The following is a 17904-nucleotide window of genomic DNA, read 5'->3' as shown; positions in this document are numbered from 1 at the left end:
GGGCGACAATTCTCGCACCGGGCCGGTACGGCCCAAATCAAGGCAACTGTGCTCCGTCAGCATTGAAGCCAGATGTGATTATTTTCAAAATATAGCACAGAGAGATTACTCTCGTGTCCAGCGCAAAATCAAAAGAACGTCCTGCTGCCCAAACAAATGTCTGTCCATGGTCAGATGATCACAAGCATCATCCCACTTGCAGTACCGGACCACTTACGGACCGCTCGACAATCGTCATGGACCGTTTGCTGAAGTTACTTATAAACAAACAATTTTGACCTTATTTGGTGCTATGCCTCATTGCATTTCGTTCTCATACTCAAGATGCTCGCATTGAAATCGTGCTGCCTTGTGGCGTTCTTGATCTCTCGTGTTCTTGCTTCTGATAACATTCTAACCCTACCGGCTATATCGCCAGTTCCGTCTAATGCATCTGAATTGCTTGACAGGTGGCTCGCTTCGTTTTCCTTCGAACTTGCCTACTTGCCCTACTTTACTGGGAACCGCTCGAATCCAAATGTCCTCACCCAGGAGCTCATGCAGAGACTGGTCGAACGGACCGGAGTAGGCCCTGATATTCGTCCAGGAGGTATTACAGTGTAAGGATCAATGCATAGTTGTTTTCCAGTTTCGTCTTGAACTTCCTTTCCATAATGTAGAGACAGCTCGATCTTCGACCCTAACGCGCCGGCGCTCGTCCGTGATGAAAGTCCTGTAAGTCATTGACAAGTTGTGTACTTATAATTGATTGAATACTAATGTTTTATTTTTGTCGATAGTCAGGAGGAATATACAGGACAACTTAGTACGCTATCAACATTTCCTATGACAATTCACAGGTCAATCCATACATGCTTCAGTGGACCAGGCTTCTTCAACTTGTTGAAAATGTTTCCCGACTCGTCACGGTTCATAGTAGATACCAACTTGGGTAACAACTCTGTCGACATTGCTCAACATCAAGTCGAAGCTGCAGTCAAATACTTAGGATGGGACAGGATTTACACTATACAATGTGAGCTTTGTCTTTTGTCGAGGTAACTATAATTAGTGTTTAGCTGATACGCATCAAATTGAAAGTGGGAAATGAACCAGACCATTATGCAGGTGGTTCACGTCCGAGCAATTGGTCATCGGCAGCGTATACTGCTCAGTTCCTCGTGCGCATATACTTTGTTTGTTCGCCGAATGACTTATCTTAACGAAAACGTGTATCAAGAACTGGACGACAACGTTGACTGAGCGCTTATCTCTACCTCCGCGGATTTTCCAAGCTCCTGCAGTCGCGGATGACCCCACACCTTCTGCTCTTATCACGACTATTTCTACAGTTGATGAGGGCATTGATTCTACTGGGGTGCTTAAGCTATTTGACCAACATACGTACGTCTTAGCCCTACAATGAAGCATCTTATCATTCTTCAACAAGAAGGCTGAGTACTCTGCAGTTATCAATACTCAACGTGCGATCCCGAGCGTAACGCCATTGCAACACTGCCGAACCTCATCAATCACCGAAATATAACAGTGAGATACCTACCGCATCTTCCATTCCTTTTGGGTTTTACGAAAGTCGTCAGGCATATCTCGACCTCTGGAAACCACAAATTTCGGCCGCGAGAGCCCGAGGAAAAGAATTCGTCGTAGGTATGTCCCATAAAACACACGTGCACGCTGCTATGTACTTCTCCACCTCTCCGCTTATCGCGGAGACAACGCGCAAAACGAGTGAACTTTGACTCTAACAATTTCAGGGGAATACAGCTCCGTCTCATGTTCGGGGAAGCAGAACGTCACGGATACCTTTGGCCAAGCCCTTTGGATCGCGGATAGTCCGTATCGAGATCGAGGATCCGGCTTCTCCTCGTCCCTTTTTTCTTTTATCTAACTAATTGACTAATAAGAACTAAATATTTATATCCTTCTTATCAGCCGTGCTTTACGGAGCCTTTTTAAATATCTCGCGGATGTATTTACATCAGGGTGCGACACTCGTGTTCCAGAGTAGTCAACAAGCGAATGAGTAAGTATTTCCCATAATACCATATCCTCATGCTGCGTCGCTTCCTTTCGTGAAGTTCCATCCTATCGAGACGGGTGTTGTTGACGTACAACGAACTGGCTATGTTTATTTATGCTGATACCTTTCCTACTATAGACCCGGATTTTCATGGGTAATTCGAATTCCCCAACTGTGTCGTGCCTTTACGCATTCAATAAATTTTCTGAATTATTTACGTTTAGTACGACCTTTGGTACCCGGTGGAAACGGAGCGCTATGGACCCGCGCGTGCCTCTCCGTCCTTCGTAGCCTACCTTCTCATCAACGAGGTAGTTGGAAGTTCGCAACAATCCCGGCTAAGTCTCATCGACGTCCCTTCTCATCCACAGCTCGCGGCATATGCGATTTGGGACCCATCCGCTCGTAAAGATAATATTGCACGATTTGTTTTGCTCAATCTTTCTGTGCGCAATGAGAGCACATCTGCTGCAGACGCTGCGCTTGACGAAGTAGTTGTCGACTTGAGTTCATACGTACGAGGTGGGAAGGGAAAGAGTGGTGCAAAGGTGAAGAGGATGACGAGTCCCGGACTTGATTCGAAAGATGTCAGTCGAGTTCTGTGGGCTGGTCAGTCGTATGAAAATGGTACTGCGTCAGGAGAAGAAGTCATTGAGAACTTGGAGGATGGGAAAGTAACTGTACAGGGCAGTGAGGGTGTTCTTGTGTTCTTCTAAGCTACGGTTCACTTGAGGAATTTGCAGCATACTGCTTGTACTATATACTTAACAATGACTGTTCATTCTTGTTTATGCCTGTTAGTGTTTGACAGGTAAGTATAATTTAATAAAAGTTAGAACTCTCCAACCAAGATTCAAAATGCTTTAGCTATCTGCTTCATGACTTAGCTTGGAAACAATCAGTGTACAGCTGCCAATACTTAAAGCTATAGTAAGCATATGCTCAATTCAATGACAATTAGTATCTTTATTATCCTTGCTTTCATTTAGAAAAATAGCCTTCCCAGATGAAAGCTGCTGCCACACCAGTCAAATTATTGCTCCTACAGGATGCTCTTTACATTCCTTGGAAACGAATGGAATATAATAGAGCTTGTCTCGGTTCATCTGGCCCAGAATTATTACAGGTGGCTTAAAAACTAAGGTAACATAAAATGATAACTTATGAATGATTGAGTAACAAGTTCCTCCCAAATTATCATTAACTCTAACACAGCTGCCCCTAGTTAGTAAAGTTTGCAAAGCTGCCGTTCTATCTACAAATTTGGTGTGAATATTTCTGTATTGTAAGAAAGGAGGGTGAACAACAACCTTGGCTGAATGTATAAAGATAGTAAATTATAGATGTGCTCATTGGTCCTTCTATTTCTGAGTCCTATTAGTACCTGAACTTGTTTTGCATGTTACATTGTGAAACAGTATACTACACAAGAATAGATGAGCTTGTGTAGTAAATTTACAAGATTAAAATTAAATATTTCTATTCAGTAAACAGCTTTTTGAGAGCTATTGATTATAACCATGTAACAAAATACTTCCATCTACAATGGATGCAATTTGCAAAGCTCTAGCCTAGTACTATTTGCACAATTATTTAAGTGCAAGATTCTGTATCAGTATATTATTTTAAACATTTGATTACCTGTACATCCCTGTACTGACAAACAGTGTTTCTCTTGCTAGTAAGTGTTTCACTATAGCTAAAATACAGATATTCATTATAGTGTAGAGGTAAAATATAATTTTCATTAGCTATATCATTCAAGGATTACATATTATACTAAGAAGTCAAGTAGTAACTATCTTACTGTAGCAGTTCCAGATTTGCATAGTGTGAAACACAAGAATTCTGTATACATGCTAGCTAGGATAAAATAATATGGTACAATGTAATTATTCACTACAGGACTGTCATTTGCTAAGACTTGACAGCCTTGTTATGGTTCTCTACTCTTGCACCTTCAGTTCCAAGGGTTCTACACCCTTCTGTACCAGAACTCAGGACTTCTGTCCCTCAGAAGTACTATTTATAGACTATATACAGACTAACTCTTACTATTACCCCTCCTTACTTTATCATTCTGTTCCTTTGACCACCCCTTCATTCTCTGTTCATTCTATAGTCTCTTACCCTTTGTTCATCCCTTCATTCTTTGTACCTTTATCTTTGACCTTCCTTTATTTCATTCTTTGTAGCTTATTATTCTTAGTAGCTTATATTCTCTGAGTACTCTTGTATAGTTTAGTATATATAAGTGTATAAGATCAGACTGGTCCTGTAGTCTTGATCTTGTCTACTCTAGGTAGTTCTGTACTCTTAGGCTTACTCTATATACTCTACTCTTGTCTCTCTCTCTCTCTCTCTCTCTGTTCTGTGAGTTCTAACTATGTTTTAGTACTTACATTCTGTATTTCTGTTGTGTAAGATAGTTGTAGCCTAGGTCCTCTTACTGAGCCTTCAGGTCCCCTCTATACTGTTACTAACATCAGATTAAGACTCCTTATTACTACTCTACAACTCTCCTACATTTTGGGCATTAGTACTTACTGTTGTGTTAATCTCTTTTCTTTGTTCCAACCCTTTTACATTTTTAAATTTTAAACTTTCTAAACTCTTTTAAACTTTTACCACTCTTCTTCTATTCATTACCCCTTTTAGTTTAGTACTGATTCCTTTGTAGTGTAAACATAGACTCTCCTATACTAACTGCTACCCCTACTGTCCTACTGGATTAGCAGTTATAAGTAAATCTAGCTTAATATGTGTAGACCTCTATCTAAGAGGCTTTTACTAACTATATACCTCCAGCCCTCTCAGAACCTGTTCTGATTGTTCTAGAAGTTGTAACCTGTTCTAGAAAGAAAGTGTATATAGTCTACTCTTTAGACTTTAATAAGTAGCACTTTAAAGACTTCTAGTGTTAAGTTGAACTATATGTAGCTACTACTTTGACTAATCTATCCTCAGACCTTAATTGTATCTTATTTGTCCTCTCTTTCATGAAGGAAGGTAATACAACTATCTAGGCCTAGAACTGGATTGAAGGACATTAGATTGAAAGCCTGATTCAACTTCAGAACAATAAGTTGTATTTAGAATTTATAAGGTAACTCTGTACTTCCTTTATTAATCTGAATAAGAAGTGTAATGTGTAGAACAAGCTTGTGTCTCTGTAATAAGACAAACATTCTACTAATACCTTCTTTCAGGAGTTCAATATCCTAGCCTGAAAGGTAGGATTTGTACTTGAGTTTAATAATATCCTTATTAGAATGCTTGAAAAAGCTCTTTACTCAGAACTAGTTAATAAGATTCTTAGAATAATGTTAGAACTGATTACTTATACTAATTAGAAGACACATACTATTTCCTTCAACCAAGCTGTAGTTCAGATGTATTAAGTCTGTACAGAACACTCACACATACATTTAGCTCTAACAGTTCTAAGTTCTTAGATTAATCTGCCTATAATTTGTAATCAATCTGTTCTGATAAACATTAGAGAAGCCTAAAAGTAAGGAGTATACTTTACCTGTAGAAAGTCAGAGTACTAAATTAAGGACTGCCTACAGAAGTAATAGTATATCTGTCAGGTTATTAGAGTAATAATGGGTAATGAGCAGGATTTGTAACAAGAAGTCTTTTCTACAAATCTGAAAGTTACCTTAGAACTCTTAGACTCTGACTATATACTCTAGGATTTTATAGAGACCTAATAGTGAATATGGTACTAAAGGCTAAGTAGTAAACAGGACTAAGTAGTGTTCTAAACATTCTGAGTTTTTAGAATGTAGAAGTAGTAGGTTAGATTGTACAGATTTAGACTTGGATAAAGTGTGAAGAGAAGAATCAAAAGAATCAGAAGAAATAAGAGAACTATCTACTTTTGTTTTAACTTTTTCTTTTTAATAAATAATTTTGTTGATTTACTTTTTCTACTTTTTCTACTTTTCTTACTTTATTTACTTCTAATCCTACAGTGTCTATTAAATCAAAAGTAGCTGTTAAAAAATCTGAGTCATAACTAGTTTGTCTGTAGTATTAAGTAGGAATAGTCTCAGCTGAGTTTACAGTTGAGGACATGAGTCTGTCCTTGTTGAAAGAGAGAGGTTAATAAGGAAATGTTAGTATATATACTTACTCTCTTAGATGACAAGGTTGTACAAACTGTATGTTCTCTTTAGAACAAGTAGTAATTTATTAGAGAATGTTCTAAACACTAGCTCTAGGTCCCTATCCTCTTAGCTCCCTTCTTAGAATCCTCTCAGATCTGAACAATAACTCTAGTAGACAGTAGATACACTAGTTTGTGTATTAATAAGACTTTTATGTAAGAGTACTACCTTTCTACTTAATGTGTTCTACTTCTGATCCTAGTATATAATGTAGACAGAACCTTAAACCAGAATAGTCAGATTACTAAGTTTGTTCAACTATGGATGACCATTTAGGATTATAAGAAAAGTATCAAGTTTAGAGTTACTAACCTTAGAAAGACAGACATCTTTATTAGATTCAAATAGCTTAAAGCTTACAACCCTACTATTAACTAGTTAGAGTAGACACTCACATTTGATCAGTGTCCTAAGTCTTGTAACTATTTTACACTACTGTTCTGAGTAAATGTGAATACTTCTAATGTTACTAACAGTTCTAATAAAGGTGACTAGTTGTTTTTCTTTAACTAGAATAAATATGTAGACACATCCTCTAGTCAAGACAGAACAATGTTGATTTAAAGAATGTCTAAGACAGAACCAGTCTAGAACCACCTTAGAACAACTCTACTCTAGAACACATATAGACCCAGCCTGCTGGATTTTATCTAAGAGTTTTCTAAAGTCTTTAGTAAAGAGGAATTTAACTAGCTTTTTAAACATTACTCTTAGAACTATATAATTAAATTAACTAAGAGTTTCTAACCTAAGGATTGTAAGGTCTACCTACTCAACAGAGATGAGTAGGAGGCACTCAATGAATTCCTTCAGGAAAATTTTTAGAATGGCTGAATCTGACCCTTAAAGTTCTCTATAGCCTTCCCTTTCTTCTTTATTAAAAAGAAAGATAGGAAGCTCTGTCTAGTTTAGGATTATTATTGTCTTAATAAGGGTACTGTCAAAAACAAGTACTTACTCCTCCTGATTCAGGAGCTTATTAATAAGATGTATACATTCAGAGTTTTTACTAAGTTAGATGTTTGATAGGAGTACAATAATATTTGGATCTAAGACAGAAATGAGTGGAAGACTGTATTCTAAACTAATTACAGATTGTACAAACTAATCATAATGTTCTTTAGACTAACTAACTTGCTTACAATGTTCTAGTCATTCATGAATTACATTCTTACAGATCTGATTGACTTAGAGTATGTTAGTATGTATTTGGACAATATTCTGATCTTTACTCAGATAGTTAAGCATTATTACTAACTAATCTAAGTAGTTCTATAGTAGCTCTAAGATAATAAACTGTTCCTCTAAGAAGTAAAGTGTTCTTTTGTACAGGAGTTAGTAGATTATCTAGGCTTTGTAATTGGTAGAGGAGAGGTCTGTATAAATCTGACAAAGGTAACTGTAGTTTAGAACTGGCTACAATCTTAGAACCTGAAACATGTCTAAGTGTTTCTTAGGTTTACAAACTACTACTAACACTTTATTTAAGACTTTAGTACTATTGTCTAGCCCCTTCACAATCTTACTAGTAAAGATGTTCCTTAGTAATAGAGTAATTAGTAGTAGTCTGTGTTTGAGTCCCTCAAGTAGACTATTACTAGTAAGCCTGTATTAACAGTTCTAATAGTTGTGAACAAGTTCTGAGTTAAAGCTAACTCTTCTAACTTTACAAATAGAGTAGTACTGTCCTAGTTTATTAACAGAAAGTAGTGTCTGATAGTGTTCTGATTAGAATCCCTCTCTATAACAGAACAGAACTACTCTATTTATAATAAGGAACTTCTTACAATTGTCTGTTCCCTAGAGGAGTAGTGTTAATATCTCCTTAGTACTATACAAAAGTTTAAGATTTAGAGTGATCACCTTAATCTCTAGTACTTCTAGACACCTTAGAAGCTCAACTACTGTCAGACTTACTGAATGTTAGAACTGTAGGACTACAACTTTGTACTAACTCACAAACTTAGAACACAAATGACAAAAGCTGATTTACTCTCAAAACAAGTAGATTATGAAAGAAGGGAGAATGATAACAAAAATCTTGTTCTCTTAGACAATTCCTGTTTTGTGTCTAAGACAATCTGAGAGATCTGACTCAAATCTAAGAATGTTAACTTTGTCACTTATATATAGTAAGCTCTAAGACACACACAGGACTAGGTTGTAGTAAAGTAGCTAAAGAAGTAGGCTAGGAATTAGGAGGAGGATAAGAATAGACAGGTTTACTAGAAAGGCTGACTGTACATTCTGAAGGATCAGAAGCTGTAAGAGGACATTGTCTGAGCTCATTACAACAATCTGACTGTAGAACATTTAGACTGACACAAAATGTAGAAACTTATTACTTAGAACTACTAGTAGTTAAGAATGTAAAGAGAAATCCTGAAGTATATAACTAGTTATAATATGTGCTAACAGACTAAGGTCTACTAGACAAGAGTTTAGACTCTTCTATATCTGTATTAGATTCTGAATCACTCTTAGGAAGAAGTCTTAGTAAACCTGATTAGTAAGTTACCTAAGTCTTAGGGTTATAACACTATCTGTGTAATTGTCAACTAATTCTCTAAGCAAGTCTATACAGTTCTAACCTAAACAGAACTCACTTCTAAAGGTATAGTACACATTTATTAGAATCATGTCTTCTAGTTGTACAGACTCTCTCAGAAGCTCATTCACAATTACAGACTATAATTTGAGTTGAAATTTATATAGGACTTGTACACACTTCTCAGAATTTAAGGGAACCCCTCTACTACATATTACTTACAGACTAATAGTTAAACTAAGTAAGTCAATCAGGAGATTGAGCTCTATCTCTAAATGTTCATTAATTATTAGTAGTCAGACTAGTCTGAATAGTTAGCTCTGACAGAATTTGTATACAATAACTAGTAACACTCTATAACAGGACAATCTCTGTTCTTCCTTAACTATAAGAGACATTTGTATTAGAGGACAGTTCTGAACTAGAACAGTAGTTCTGAATCTGTAACAGACTTTGTAGAATGGATGTACAAGACTAGAGAGAATACACAAGCTCTTTTAAAGAGGGTAGTGTAGGTTATAAAGTAGAACTATAATTGGAAGAGATTTACAGCTAAGGATTACTAGCCTAGTAACAAAGTTATACTAGAAGCTACTAATCTGACCACAGATTGTCTAATGAAGAAGTTGGACAACAAGTGCTTCAGACCCTTTATTATTAAAAAGAAGGTTAGTATCTCTACCTACAAACTTTAACTTCTAACAACATAGAAGTATATACACTCAGTGTTTAACAAGGTACTATTATCTTAGTACTACAATCTAGGTTTTCCTTCACAACAAAGACCCCTACTACCTTTACTAGAACTTATTAGTTCTGAACTAGAATATAAAGTAGAGTATGTAGTAGATACTAAGCTGGTACATAGGAAGCTCAAGTTCCTTGTTTACTAGAAAGGGTACTCAGTTGAAGAACACACTTAGGAACCTACTAAGAACCTTACCTATACTCTTAAGACAATCTGAGACTTTTATCAACTTTATCCAGGTACTCTATACTAACTCTACCTTATAGATTTCTAAACCCTACTATTCTGACCTATACTTAAGCTATTAACTGAGCCTAATGTTTACTAATCAGGATGATTAGTTTTAGAGGGAGGGTGATGTTACAGTTCTCTACTCTTACACCTTTAGTTCTAAGGGTTCTACACCCTTCTGTACTGGAACTTGGGACTTCTGTCCCTTGAGAGTACTGTTTATAAACTATATACAGACTGACTCTTACTATTACCCCTCCTTACTTCATCATTCTGTTCCTTTGACCACTCTTTCATTCTCTGTTCATTCTATAGTCTCTTACCCTTTGTCTATCCCTTTATTCTTTGTACCTTTATCTTTGACCTTCCTTTATTTCATTCTTTGTGGCTCATTATTCTTAGTGGCTCATATTCCCTGAGTACTCTTGTGTAGTTTAGTATATATAGGCATACAAGATTAGACTAGTCCTGTAGTCTTGATCTTGTCTACTCTAGGTAGTCCTGTACTCTTAGGCTCACTCTATATACTCTACTCTTGTCTCACTCACTCTCTCTGTCTGTTTTACAAGTTCTGACTATGTTCTAGTGCTTACATTCTGTATTTCTGTTGTGTAAGATAGTTGTAGCCTGGGTCCCCTTACTAAGCCTTCAGGTCCCCTCTATACTGTTACTGACAAGCCTCCTATTCAATCAGATTCAAATCACTAACACTAGGGTCCACTAACTAGAGATGCAATTCGAAAAAAGTCCTTTATTTAGTAATCATTGTATGGATTTGATTAAGCAAATTACTAATGCTAGCATTATTGTAGTAATACTTGTAAGGGTTAGCAAGTTTTGTTTTTGACTCAAGAAATGTAAATACACTAATCTGCTTGTTTGCACTGGACGTTTGCAGAACTATTTTTGTAGCAGTTTGAACCCTTTATAAGGGAAGTGTGAAAGAAGTGAGATGCTCTGCTAGTCTTGGCTGCATATATAAGTAATATCCTTGTAGATGAAGTTTGAATTTCATGCAGACCACAAGATAATGGCAATGCGTTTCGATTTCAAATACTGATAGTGCATTACGAACATTGGTGAAACACTGCAATGTTACTATTGTTCCAATGTGTTATACCTGGCTAAGCAATAGTATTCATTCAATCACTGTATGGAAAGGTACAGGAGACAATAAGTCAGCAACATCTTGTTATTCCAAAAAAAATGCGATAAAAAATGCAAAGCCGAAAGGTATATAAAGAGCAGAAAACTTGACCTCGAAATCCATCACTTGAGTGTACGTTCAAGAGAAAAGACAGTCAACGATTCGACACTACAATGCCGTCTGCAAAGGACAATTTCGCAAGCGTAATGAAGGACAAATGGGCGTCCTTGCCTCAGGACTTAAGAAACCAGTTGTTGCAGATTTCGCGACAGACAGAAGATAAGAGTAAGTTATTTGATCATGTATTTCTTGGATGGAACATTCGGAGTTTGACTATATCTACATCATATTATTAAGCGAATGCCTTGAAATTGACTAAATTTCATGTCCACTCAAATGGCACTATCGACTATCGTGCTGAATATGGAGGTAACTCACAGGAAGATAGTAAGGATCTGGAGGGGGTTGTACAAGATTTGATTGCATTCTTGTCGAATGAATAAAGGAACTTCGGTAGTAATAAAGCAAATAGTTGCTGTTTGACAATTAACGTTGTCTGATATTAGAAATTGAATAAATGAAAAAAAAATACCTTGCTCGGGAAATAGATCATTAACGCTGATTATAGCACTTCTCGTGTCATACCTGCTTTCTCAAGCTGGAAATAACTCGGCTATTCGTGGCACATAATTTCGGTGCAGGTCAACAGCAGTGAGAAAACGGCCACTTTCTTTCGTTAGATACTTTACGTCCAATTAGAAAACGAACTTACAGTGAGTCACGAGCAAGAAACTCGGCCATTGTCCACTGTCCAGTGTGCATGACATCCGCAAGCCCAAATATGAATTGACCCATGAGCGAATATGTTTTACCTAAGTAAGCCGAAGAGATGGTAGTCATAAGGTCGGACTCAATGAGTCACAAACTCACAATGAATGATAGAGAGGGCAAATAGACCTATAGACCTTCTCGAGGAGACGAAGAAGACTATCTGCATCTCCGCCCATCCTTGTATTTCCTCTAAGCCTTGACAAGACAGCTTGGTGAGTAACGGTGTATTAATCCACCAGAACATCTTGACATACCCATTTCGTCATAGACCTACCTGATATGGTATGCCGATCAATATCAGTGTTTCAAAATAATTTCCCACGTGACTTGCTGGATCCTGCCATCATCATCTCTGCTAGGCATTCCCTTTCACCTGGTAAAACCCTGGGACGTGGATAGCCAACATGCCGCCAAAGAACAAAGATAAAGGAGGAGGAAGCCAGAAGGCCGCCGTCGACAAGGCGAGTAACATAATATATCTACCAGCAGCACAAAAGGGCTCACGTAGATTCCACAAACAGACCTTCGGCATGAAGAATGTACGTCGTTCGCCACATCGCCAACGCATCGTCCTGGCCTGACGACACTCATAATCACAATACTTCCCGGAATACAACTCAATATATCCACCACAGAAAAACAGATCCACAAAAGTCCAAAAACAGGTCGCCGCCATCCAAGCGCAGGCCGCAACCGCTGGCAAGTCCCGCGCAACGCTCGAGAAAGAAAAAGAAAAGGCTCTTCGAGAAAAACAAAAAGCCGAGGAAGAAAAGCGCGCCCGCGAGACCGCCGCATTACTGAAACCCGTACAAACGCAAAAAGTTCCGTTCGGCGTTGACCCCAAGACGGTTTTGTGTGCATTTTTTAAGGCGGGAACGTGTGACAAGGGAAATAAGTGTAAGTTTAGTCATGATCCGAATGTTGGGCGGAGGGTGGAGAAGAAGAACTTGTATGAGGATACGAGGGAGGACAAGATGAAAGGTGTGTTGCAGTTTGCTTGGTGCGGCACGTTATTTACGTATATGTTGCAGATACAATGGAGAATTGGGACGAGGAGAAGTTGCGGTCTGTCGTACTCTCGAAACATGGTAACCCAAAGACCACAACGGATGTAGGTCCACTTAGCCACTTCCTCACATCATATCCTAAAAATTATCTTTCAGATTGTATGCAAGTATTTTATCGAGGCAATCGAGACTCAGAAGTCTGTATTGAGCACATTTCATTCCTGGCGCCTGCTGACTTAACCAAACGCTCCATATCCATAGATTCGGCTGGTTCTGGGAATGTCCTAACGGAGGCGAGAAATGCCAATACCGACATGCCCTTCCACCAGGATTCGTGCTCAAATCACAGAAGAAAGCAGCTGAAGAGGCCGCAAAAGCGAATACCATCAGTCTAGAAGAGTTCTTGGAAGTTGAGGTTAGTTGTGGCTTCTACACATTTCCATTAACTTATTTATAATTGTCGATTTTTACCCTTGGTATATTGTTTTTCTTCAGCGTCATAAGCTAGGCTCGAACTTAACACCCGTCACTCCTGAGTCGTTTGCAAAATGGAAGACAACACGGATGGATAAGAAGAAAGCTGAACAAGAAGCTTTGAAGAAAGCAAAGGACGTACAAGCCGCCGCGGGCAAGAACACAGGCATGAGTGGACGAGATCTCGTACGTTTCCTTCATTTCTTTCCTCATTTCCCGCCTGTCTGACCGTCACCTTTTTAACGCGTGATCCTAACTTGTTTTTCTGGTATACAGTTCACCTACAATCCAGAATGGTTCGCAGACGAAGACGACGAAGGGGAAGACGAATGGGATATCGAGAAATACAGACGAGAAACCGAAGCGGAGCATGACGCGACGGAAGCCGCTCGGATTGCTCACTTTAATATTCAGGATGAGGGTTACCGAGAAAGTGATGTCCCGGAATATTAAGCCATACGTCAGCCGCATTGTCATGTGTAGAATATGCATATGCATCGCGACTTTATGAGAAGACAAGATCGAGGCAAGGATATGGAGAAGGACGTTGTCCAAGGACACTTGTATCACCTTCGGATATTGCATTGCAAATATTTTATTTTCGTTCACTTCAGCATGTGTTGTCTTTCCAATTGAGAAGTCTAAAGAATAAAAACGAAAATAATAATAATAATGAAAGTCCAAACGAGAGGAAACGAAAACAGAAACTGACATCTACAGTGAAAAAGGTTTTTCAGACCTTCGTGTTGCTGCTCTAACTTTGTAGATGCATAGATAAAAGTCGCGGGAGATTAATACTGAGTTACTGGTGCAGTAAAATAAGCCATAATACAATTTATAGTGCATATTTGGCATAATGCGATGAGATCTTCTATTACAAAATTGGGATATGTGGTTAAATTGTATTTGATAATACATAAAACACATCATACATCCGATACGGTCTTCCCCCAACATTATGTATTATGACATATATTGCTGTAATCATCGATGCAATTGATGGACAATGTGGCTTTCTCGACTTCGTTGTGGGACATTCTGTCTGTCTCATCAGTTTCATGTGTCAATCATCTCCACCGTTCTTGATCGTGTTTAGGTCCCGGTGTTTGATGCCGCAGAAGCAATCTCCGGAAGGAATGTATTTACCCTGCCTCTTGGACACGATGTACGCACAGCCCACGCCATCAATCCGGTCCTTCCTTTATAAGGTCCAGCTCGTCCAGTGCACCTTTTAGGTTCCTTTACACGCTCTCCTCTGATGTCAAACAAGACCCTTAATTACGGTGATGCAGATACGATCTTCACCCGCTCAGATGCTATAGGCCCAGATGAACTGGCAAGCCTAGTGAAATCCTTTGTCTACTATGTAGTCATTGCACAGTACTTGAATGTAGCACTGTTGGCTGTCTTAGTCTATCACACTCGTTCGTACTATAATTTCTTGCCTTGCATGGATCTTCCACAAAAACTGACATACACAACATTTCAAGTCATAACAACGGATAAACAAGTATGCTGCCTTAGTAATTATCTATTCAAGCATCCGATCTAACTTGCGTCTTTACAGGTAAAATATTTCTGGGTGAGCTTAATACTCCTTTATACATGTCCATCACTCATTGATAGGAACAAAGTCCAAGCGATGCAACTCGATTAGTCTGATTTATTTTACAGCAAGTGCTATCAAAGTGTAGTATCCAGGCATATTCTAACTTCGATTTTCAGAACCTTTGTGCTGGACTCCTCGGAATAATTTGTTATATACTTTGTAAGGAAGCCAAATAATTCACAGAAGTGGTGGAGGTAATTAATGCTGGCATATTACTATAGCTTATGACTTCAAACAAACTCTTTTAAGGTGAAAGATAGATAACGAATGTAATTGATGATGCACACTGACATCAAAATTAACATGCTTGTATTTCAGTTGTGTGTAATGCTCCCAACTATTTATACTTTCTATTGACTAAAAACGCCAGGCCGTGCAATGTATTGGACTACTGATATATGCTGTGAGGAGTTCATTGTAGTTCATAATGATTCCAACTTAACCCAGACATCAGACATACTTACAGTTGGTCTTATAGACTGTAAGAATATACTTTCACTATTCAAAATGATGTTGTATCTACTTAAATATTTTACAGATATTCTCCAAATTCGAGTATTGGCACTTTACCAGCAAAGTAGGTATACTAATTTGCTGAATAAATTCTCATCTGATTTTGGCAGACAGAAGACTTTCAATCTGTCTGAAGGCACTTCTTGGTTTAGAAGTAAGCATTGCTCTCGGTTTTGTTATTTATAATAATTGGTTTGAAGAGTGTAAGACTGTCTATTGAATTTTATTATTATTTTGTCTTGAATTAAAAGGCTGAAATATGATATAATTTAGTTGTTGTTGTACAAATTACACAACACATTGAAGCTTGTGGTATAAGAAGAATTCCTTCCAACATGTTATTAGACATTATATGGTGAGCATTATTGCATTGTAATGTACATTAGTTTCTTATAATACTATCCAGGATTGTTGCTCTAATATATGGAATGATTCTTCTTTGTCTTGTTCTCTTCAAGGCAACCAAATACTGGAAAATGTTGTCCAATTTCAAGGGCTTCCATCTAGTAAAGGTCCTCGTTCAAGACCAGGTTATTTACTCTTGCTTGTAAGTGAGATCGTGTGTAATAAATACTCTAGTTAACTCAAGTTGTGGCAGCATGATGTCTTGTTGCATACTGCGAATAACGTCTAACCAAGTTATGGATACCAACTTCTTTATTGCATCCATTTTGGCTTCAGTTGGACATCCAGCCCTTCTCTGTATCCTTGGAAGCCACCTCTTGATCAATCTGAAAGAGGTAGGCGAGAGAGGGGTAAATGATGCGATCAACTACCAATTGACAACTATCACTGGCGTTGAGTTTAATACAGGTACCTTTGCTCATGCTAGATATCTTAGACACAGCTAATTTTTGTTGCAGACGCTCCTGCAGCTGTAGACACGAACGAGGAAGGCACATCCATCGTATGATAACGTTTGCTTGTCTCCTGTTCCGAGCTAGATACCATTTCGTTTATAATATTAACTATATATTCTCATCCCGTAGCTTGTAGTGTCCTTTATTGCATTTCAAAATTAGTGAACTGTAAATTATTATAAAGTATTTCGGCACCTATTAACTAGATTTAGTTCACTTGATGTTTTAATTGCTGGAGTGGGACAAAGTCCAAGGACGTTTGCTTTACCTTCTAGATACTCATTGTCAGTGTTCCATTTTCATGCACTACAGCATACATTGCCTTTCCGATCGACATGTCATTAGTCGAGAAAGATAAAACTTAAACGAGAGGAAAGGAAAGCATAATTCCAACATCTGAAATCTTTAATCGCACCTCGGACCGCATCAGGAAAAAGTCAGATTTCTTGTAATTTCTTATAGACTTTGTAAAGCAACATATGTATTGTATATACATTATAAAGTAATTGTAAGAATTGTAATTGAATTGTAATGTTTAAATAAGACATATTAATGTATATAAAGACTACATAAGTACTAGGGATGAATAAAATCTATTACATGTATTATACTAACTTTGTATGACAACCTAAAGTGTTATGCCTGTATTATATTTAAATTATAATCTTAAAGAAAGAGTTATATTTATAATATAATAATGTAATAATTACTATTGTTGCCTTATAATTTATACAAAAGGTATATTAATGTATATAATAGTGTAAGAGCACTTGTTATATCATTATTATCTTAATAAAAGTATACTATAAGTATATAATATGTATATTATACTTAGATTATTTATACAAGCAGTTTACAATTATTGTAAAAGGCATTTCATCTACTTGTAATAATTACATCAGTGTGTTTAGAAAGCTATATACATGTCATATTACTTTTTACTATATTACAAAGTAGATCAATAAGTTTATTTTATACCTAAATACAATAATTGAAATGTTCTATCAGTTGACGACTCATATTATAGTTGCTTACGTAATCAACTGCTGAAGATCGGGAGCATATAATGACGCATTTCTCTTCGTCACTCCTTTACCTCCTACCTTCACCGTCTCCCCAACCCTCTGCCCCCAACGCTATGTCGTCGCCTCTGTTCTCTCTAGTCGAGTCCTCCGCTCGCAAGCGTCCTACCGGCAGGCACTCTGCCTGCAACAACATAGGCAATAAACATCACTGCACTTGTCTCTCCAATCTGCTGCTGCAATGCCCGCGCTGGGCCTCAGATCTCGCAATGATGCCACCGAGCTGACTACACTGTCCTTCAGCGTAAAGTGTAAGCAGCCAGTCCACTCCATAATAGCCTGCACAACAGTTGCTCATCCCTCTCCTCCCAACTTTTTTGTCTCCCTTCCATCCCTCCTGCTCCTCGCTCCACGTCTTGTGTTGCCCCTCCTTCGTTGTCTTCCTTTTTTTACACTCGCCTTCCTGTTTGCATTTGCATTCGCGCATCCACATTGTTGACCAATGCCGAACGACTTCTTCAATAATTCCACACATTCGTGTACTTCTTCCCGCTCCGCAGCGCAAGCAACAATCGACGAGCACACGCTCGCGACAATGTCCCTGTACGATTACTCCCATCGTGCCACCCTCTCTCTCACCCGGTACGTGCTTCTTTCCCCGCCCATTCAATGTTTGACATCACTTTCGATAGGCCACACCGTGTGCATTTGCATTCCTC

The 17904-nt window shown here is 38.1% G+C and overlaps 2 protein-coding genes across 2 annotated transcripts; both read left to right on the top strand.

The window, feature by feature from the left end:
* Positions 1-324: 324 nt before the first annotated feature.
* FOMMEDRAFT_77371 (uncharacterized protein) lies at positions 325-2736 on the top strand (the record flags this gene model as incomplete). The annotated part of the gene is made up of 10 exons (XM_007263308.1): positions 325-599; positions 780-1015; positions 1081-1160; positions 1220-1383; positions 1449-1527; positions 1581-1647; positions 1755-1832; positions 1933-2023; positions 2159-2174; positions 2245-2736. The coding sequence occupies 10 exons, from the start codon at positions 325-327 to the stop codon at positions 2734-2736; spliced, it is 1578 nt and encodes a 525-aa protein (XP_007263370.1).
* Positions 2737-12115: 9379 nt separating this feature from the next.
* On the top strand, positions 12116-13809 carry FOMMEDRAFT_144867 (uncharacterized protein). Its single transcript, XM_007263307.1, has 8 exons — positions 12116-12161; positions 12222-12239; positions 12336-12681; positions 12732-12811; positions 12864-12904; positions 12969-13122; positions 13203-13367; positions 13458-13809. The coding sequence occupies exons 2-8, from the start codon at positions 12231-12233 to the stop codon at positions 13632-13634; spliced, it is 972 nt and encodes a 323-aa protein (XP_007263369.1). The 5' UTR covers positions 12116-12161; positions 12222-12230; the 3' UTR covers positions 13635-13809.
* Positions 13810-17904: the final 4095 nt, after the last annotated feature.

The sequence above is a fragment of the Fomitiporia mediterranea genome (genome assembly GCF_000271605.1).
Source record: "Fomitiporia mediterranea MF3/22 unplaced genomic scaffold FOMMEscaffold_2, whole genome shotgun sequence".
Taxonomy (NCBI): Eukaryota; Fungi; Basidiomycota; class Agaricomycetes; order Hymenochaetales; family Hymenochaetaceae; genus Fomitiporia; species Fomitiporia mediterranea.
Note: the sequence above shows the minus strand (reverse complement) of the source record. Positions and strands in the feature narration are given on the sequence as shown.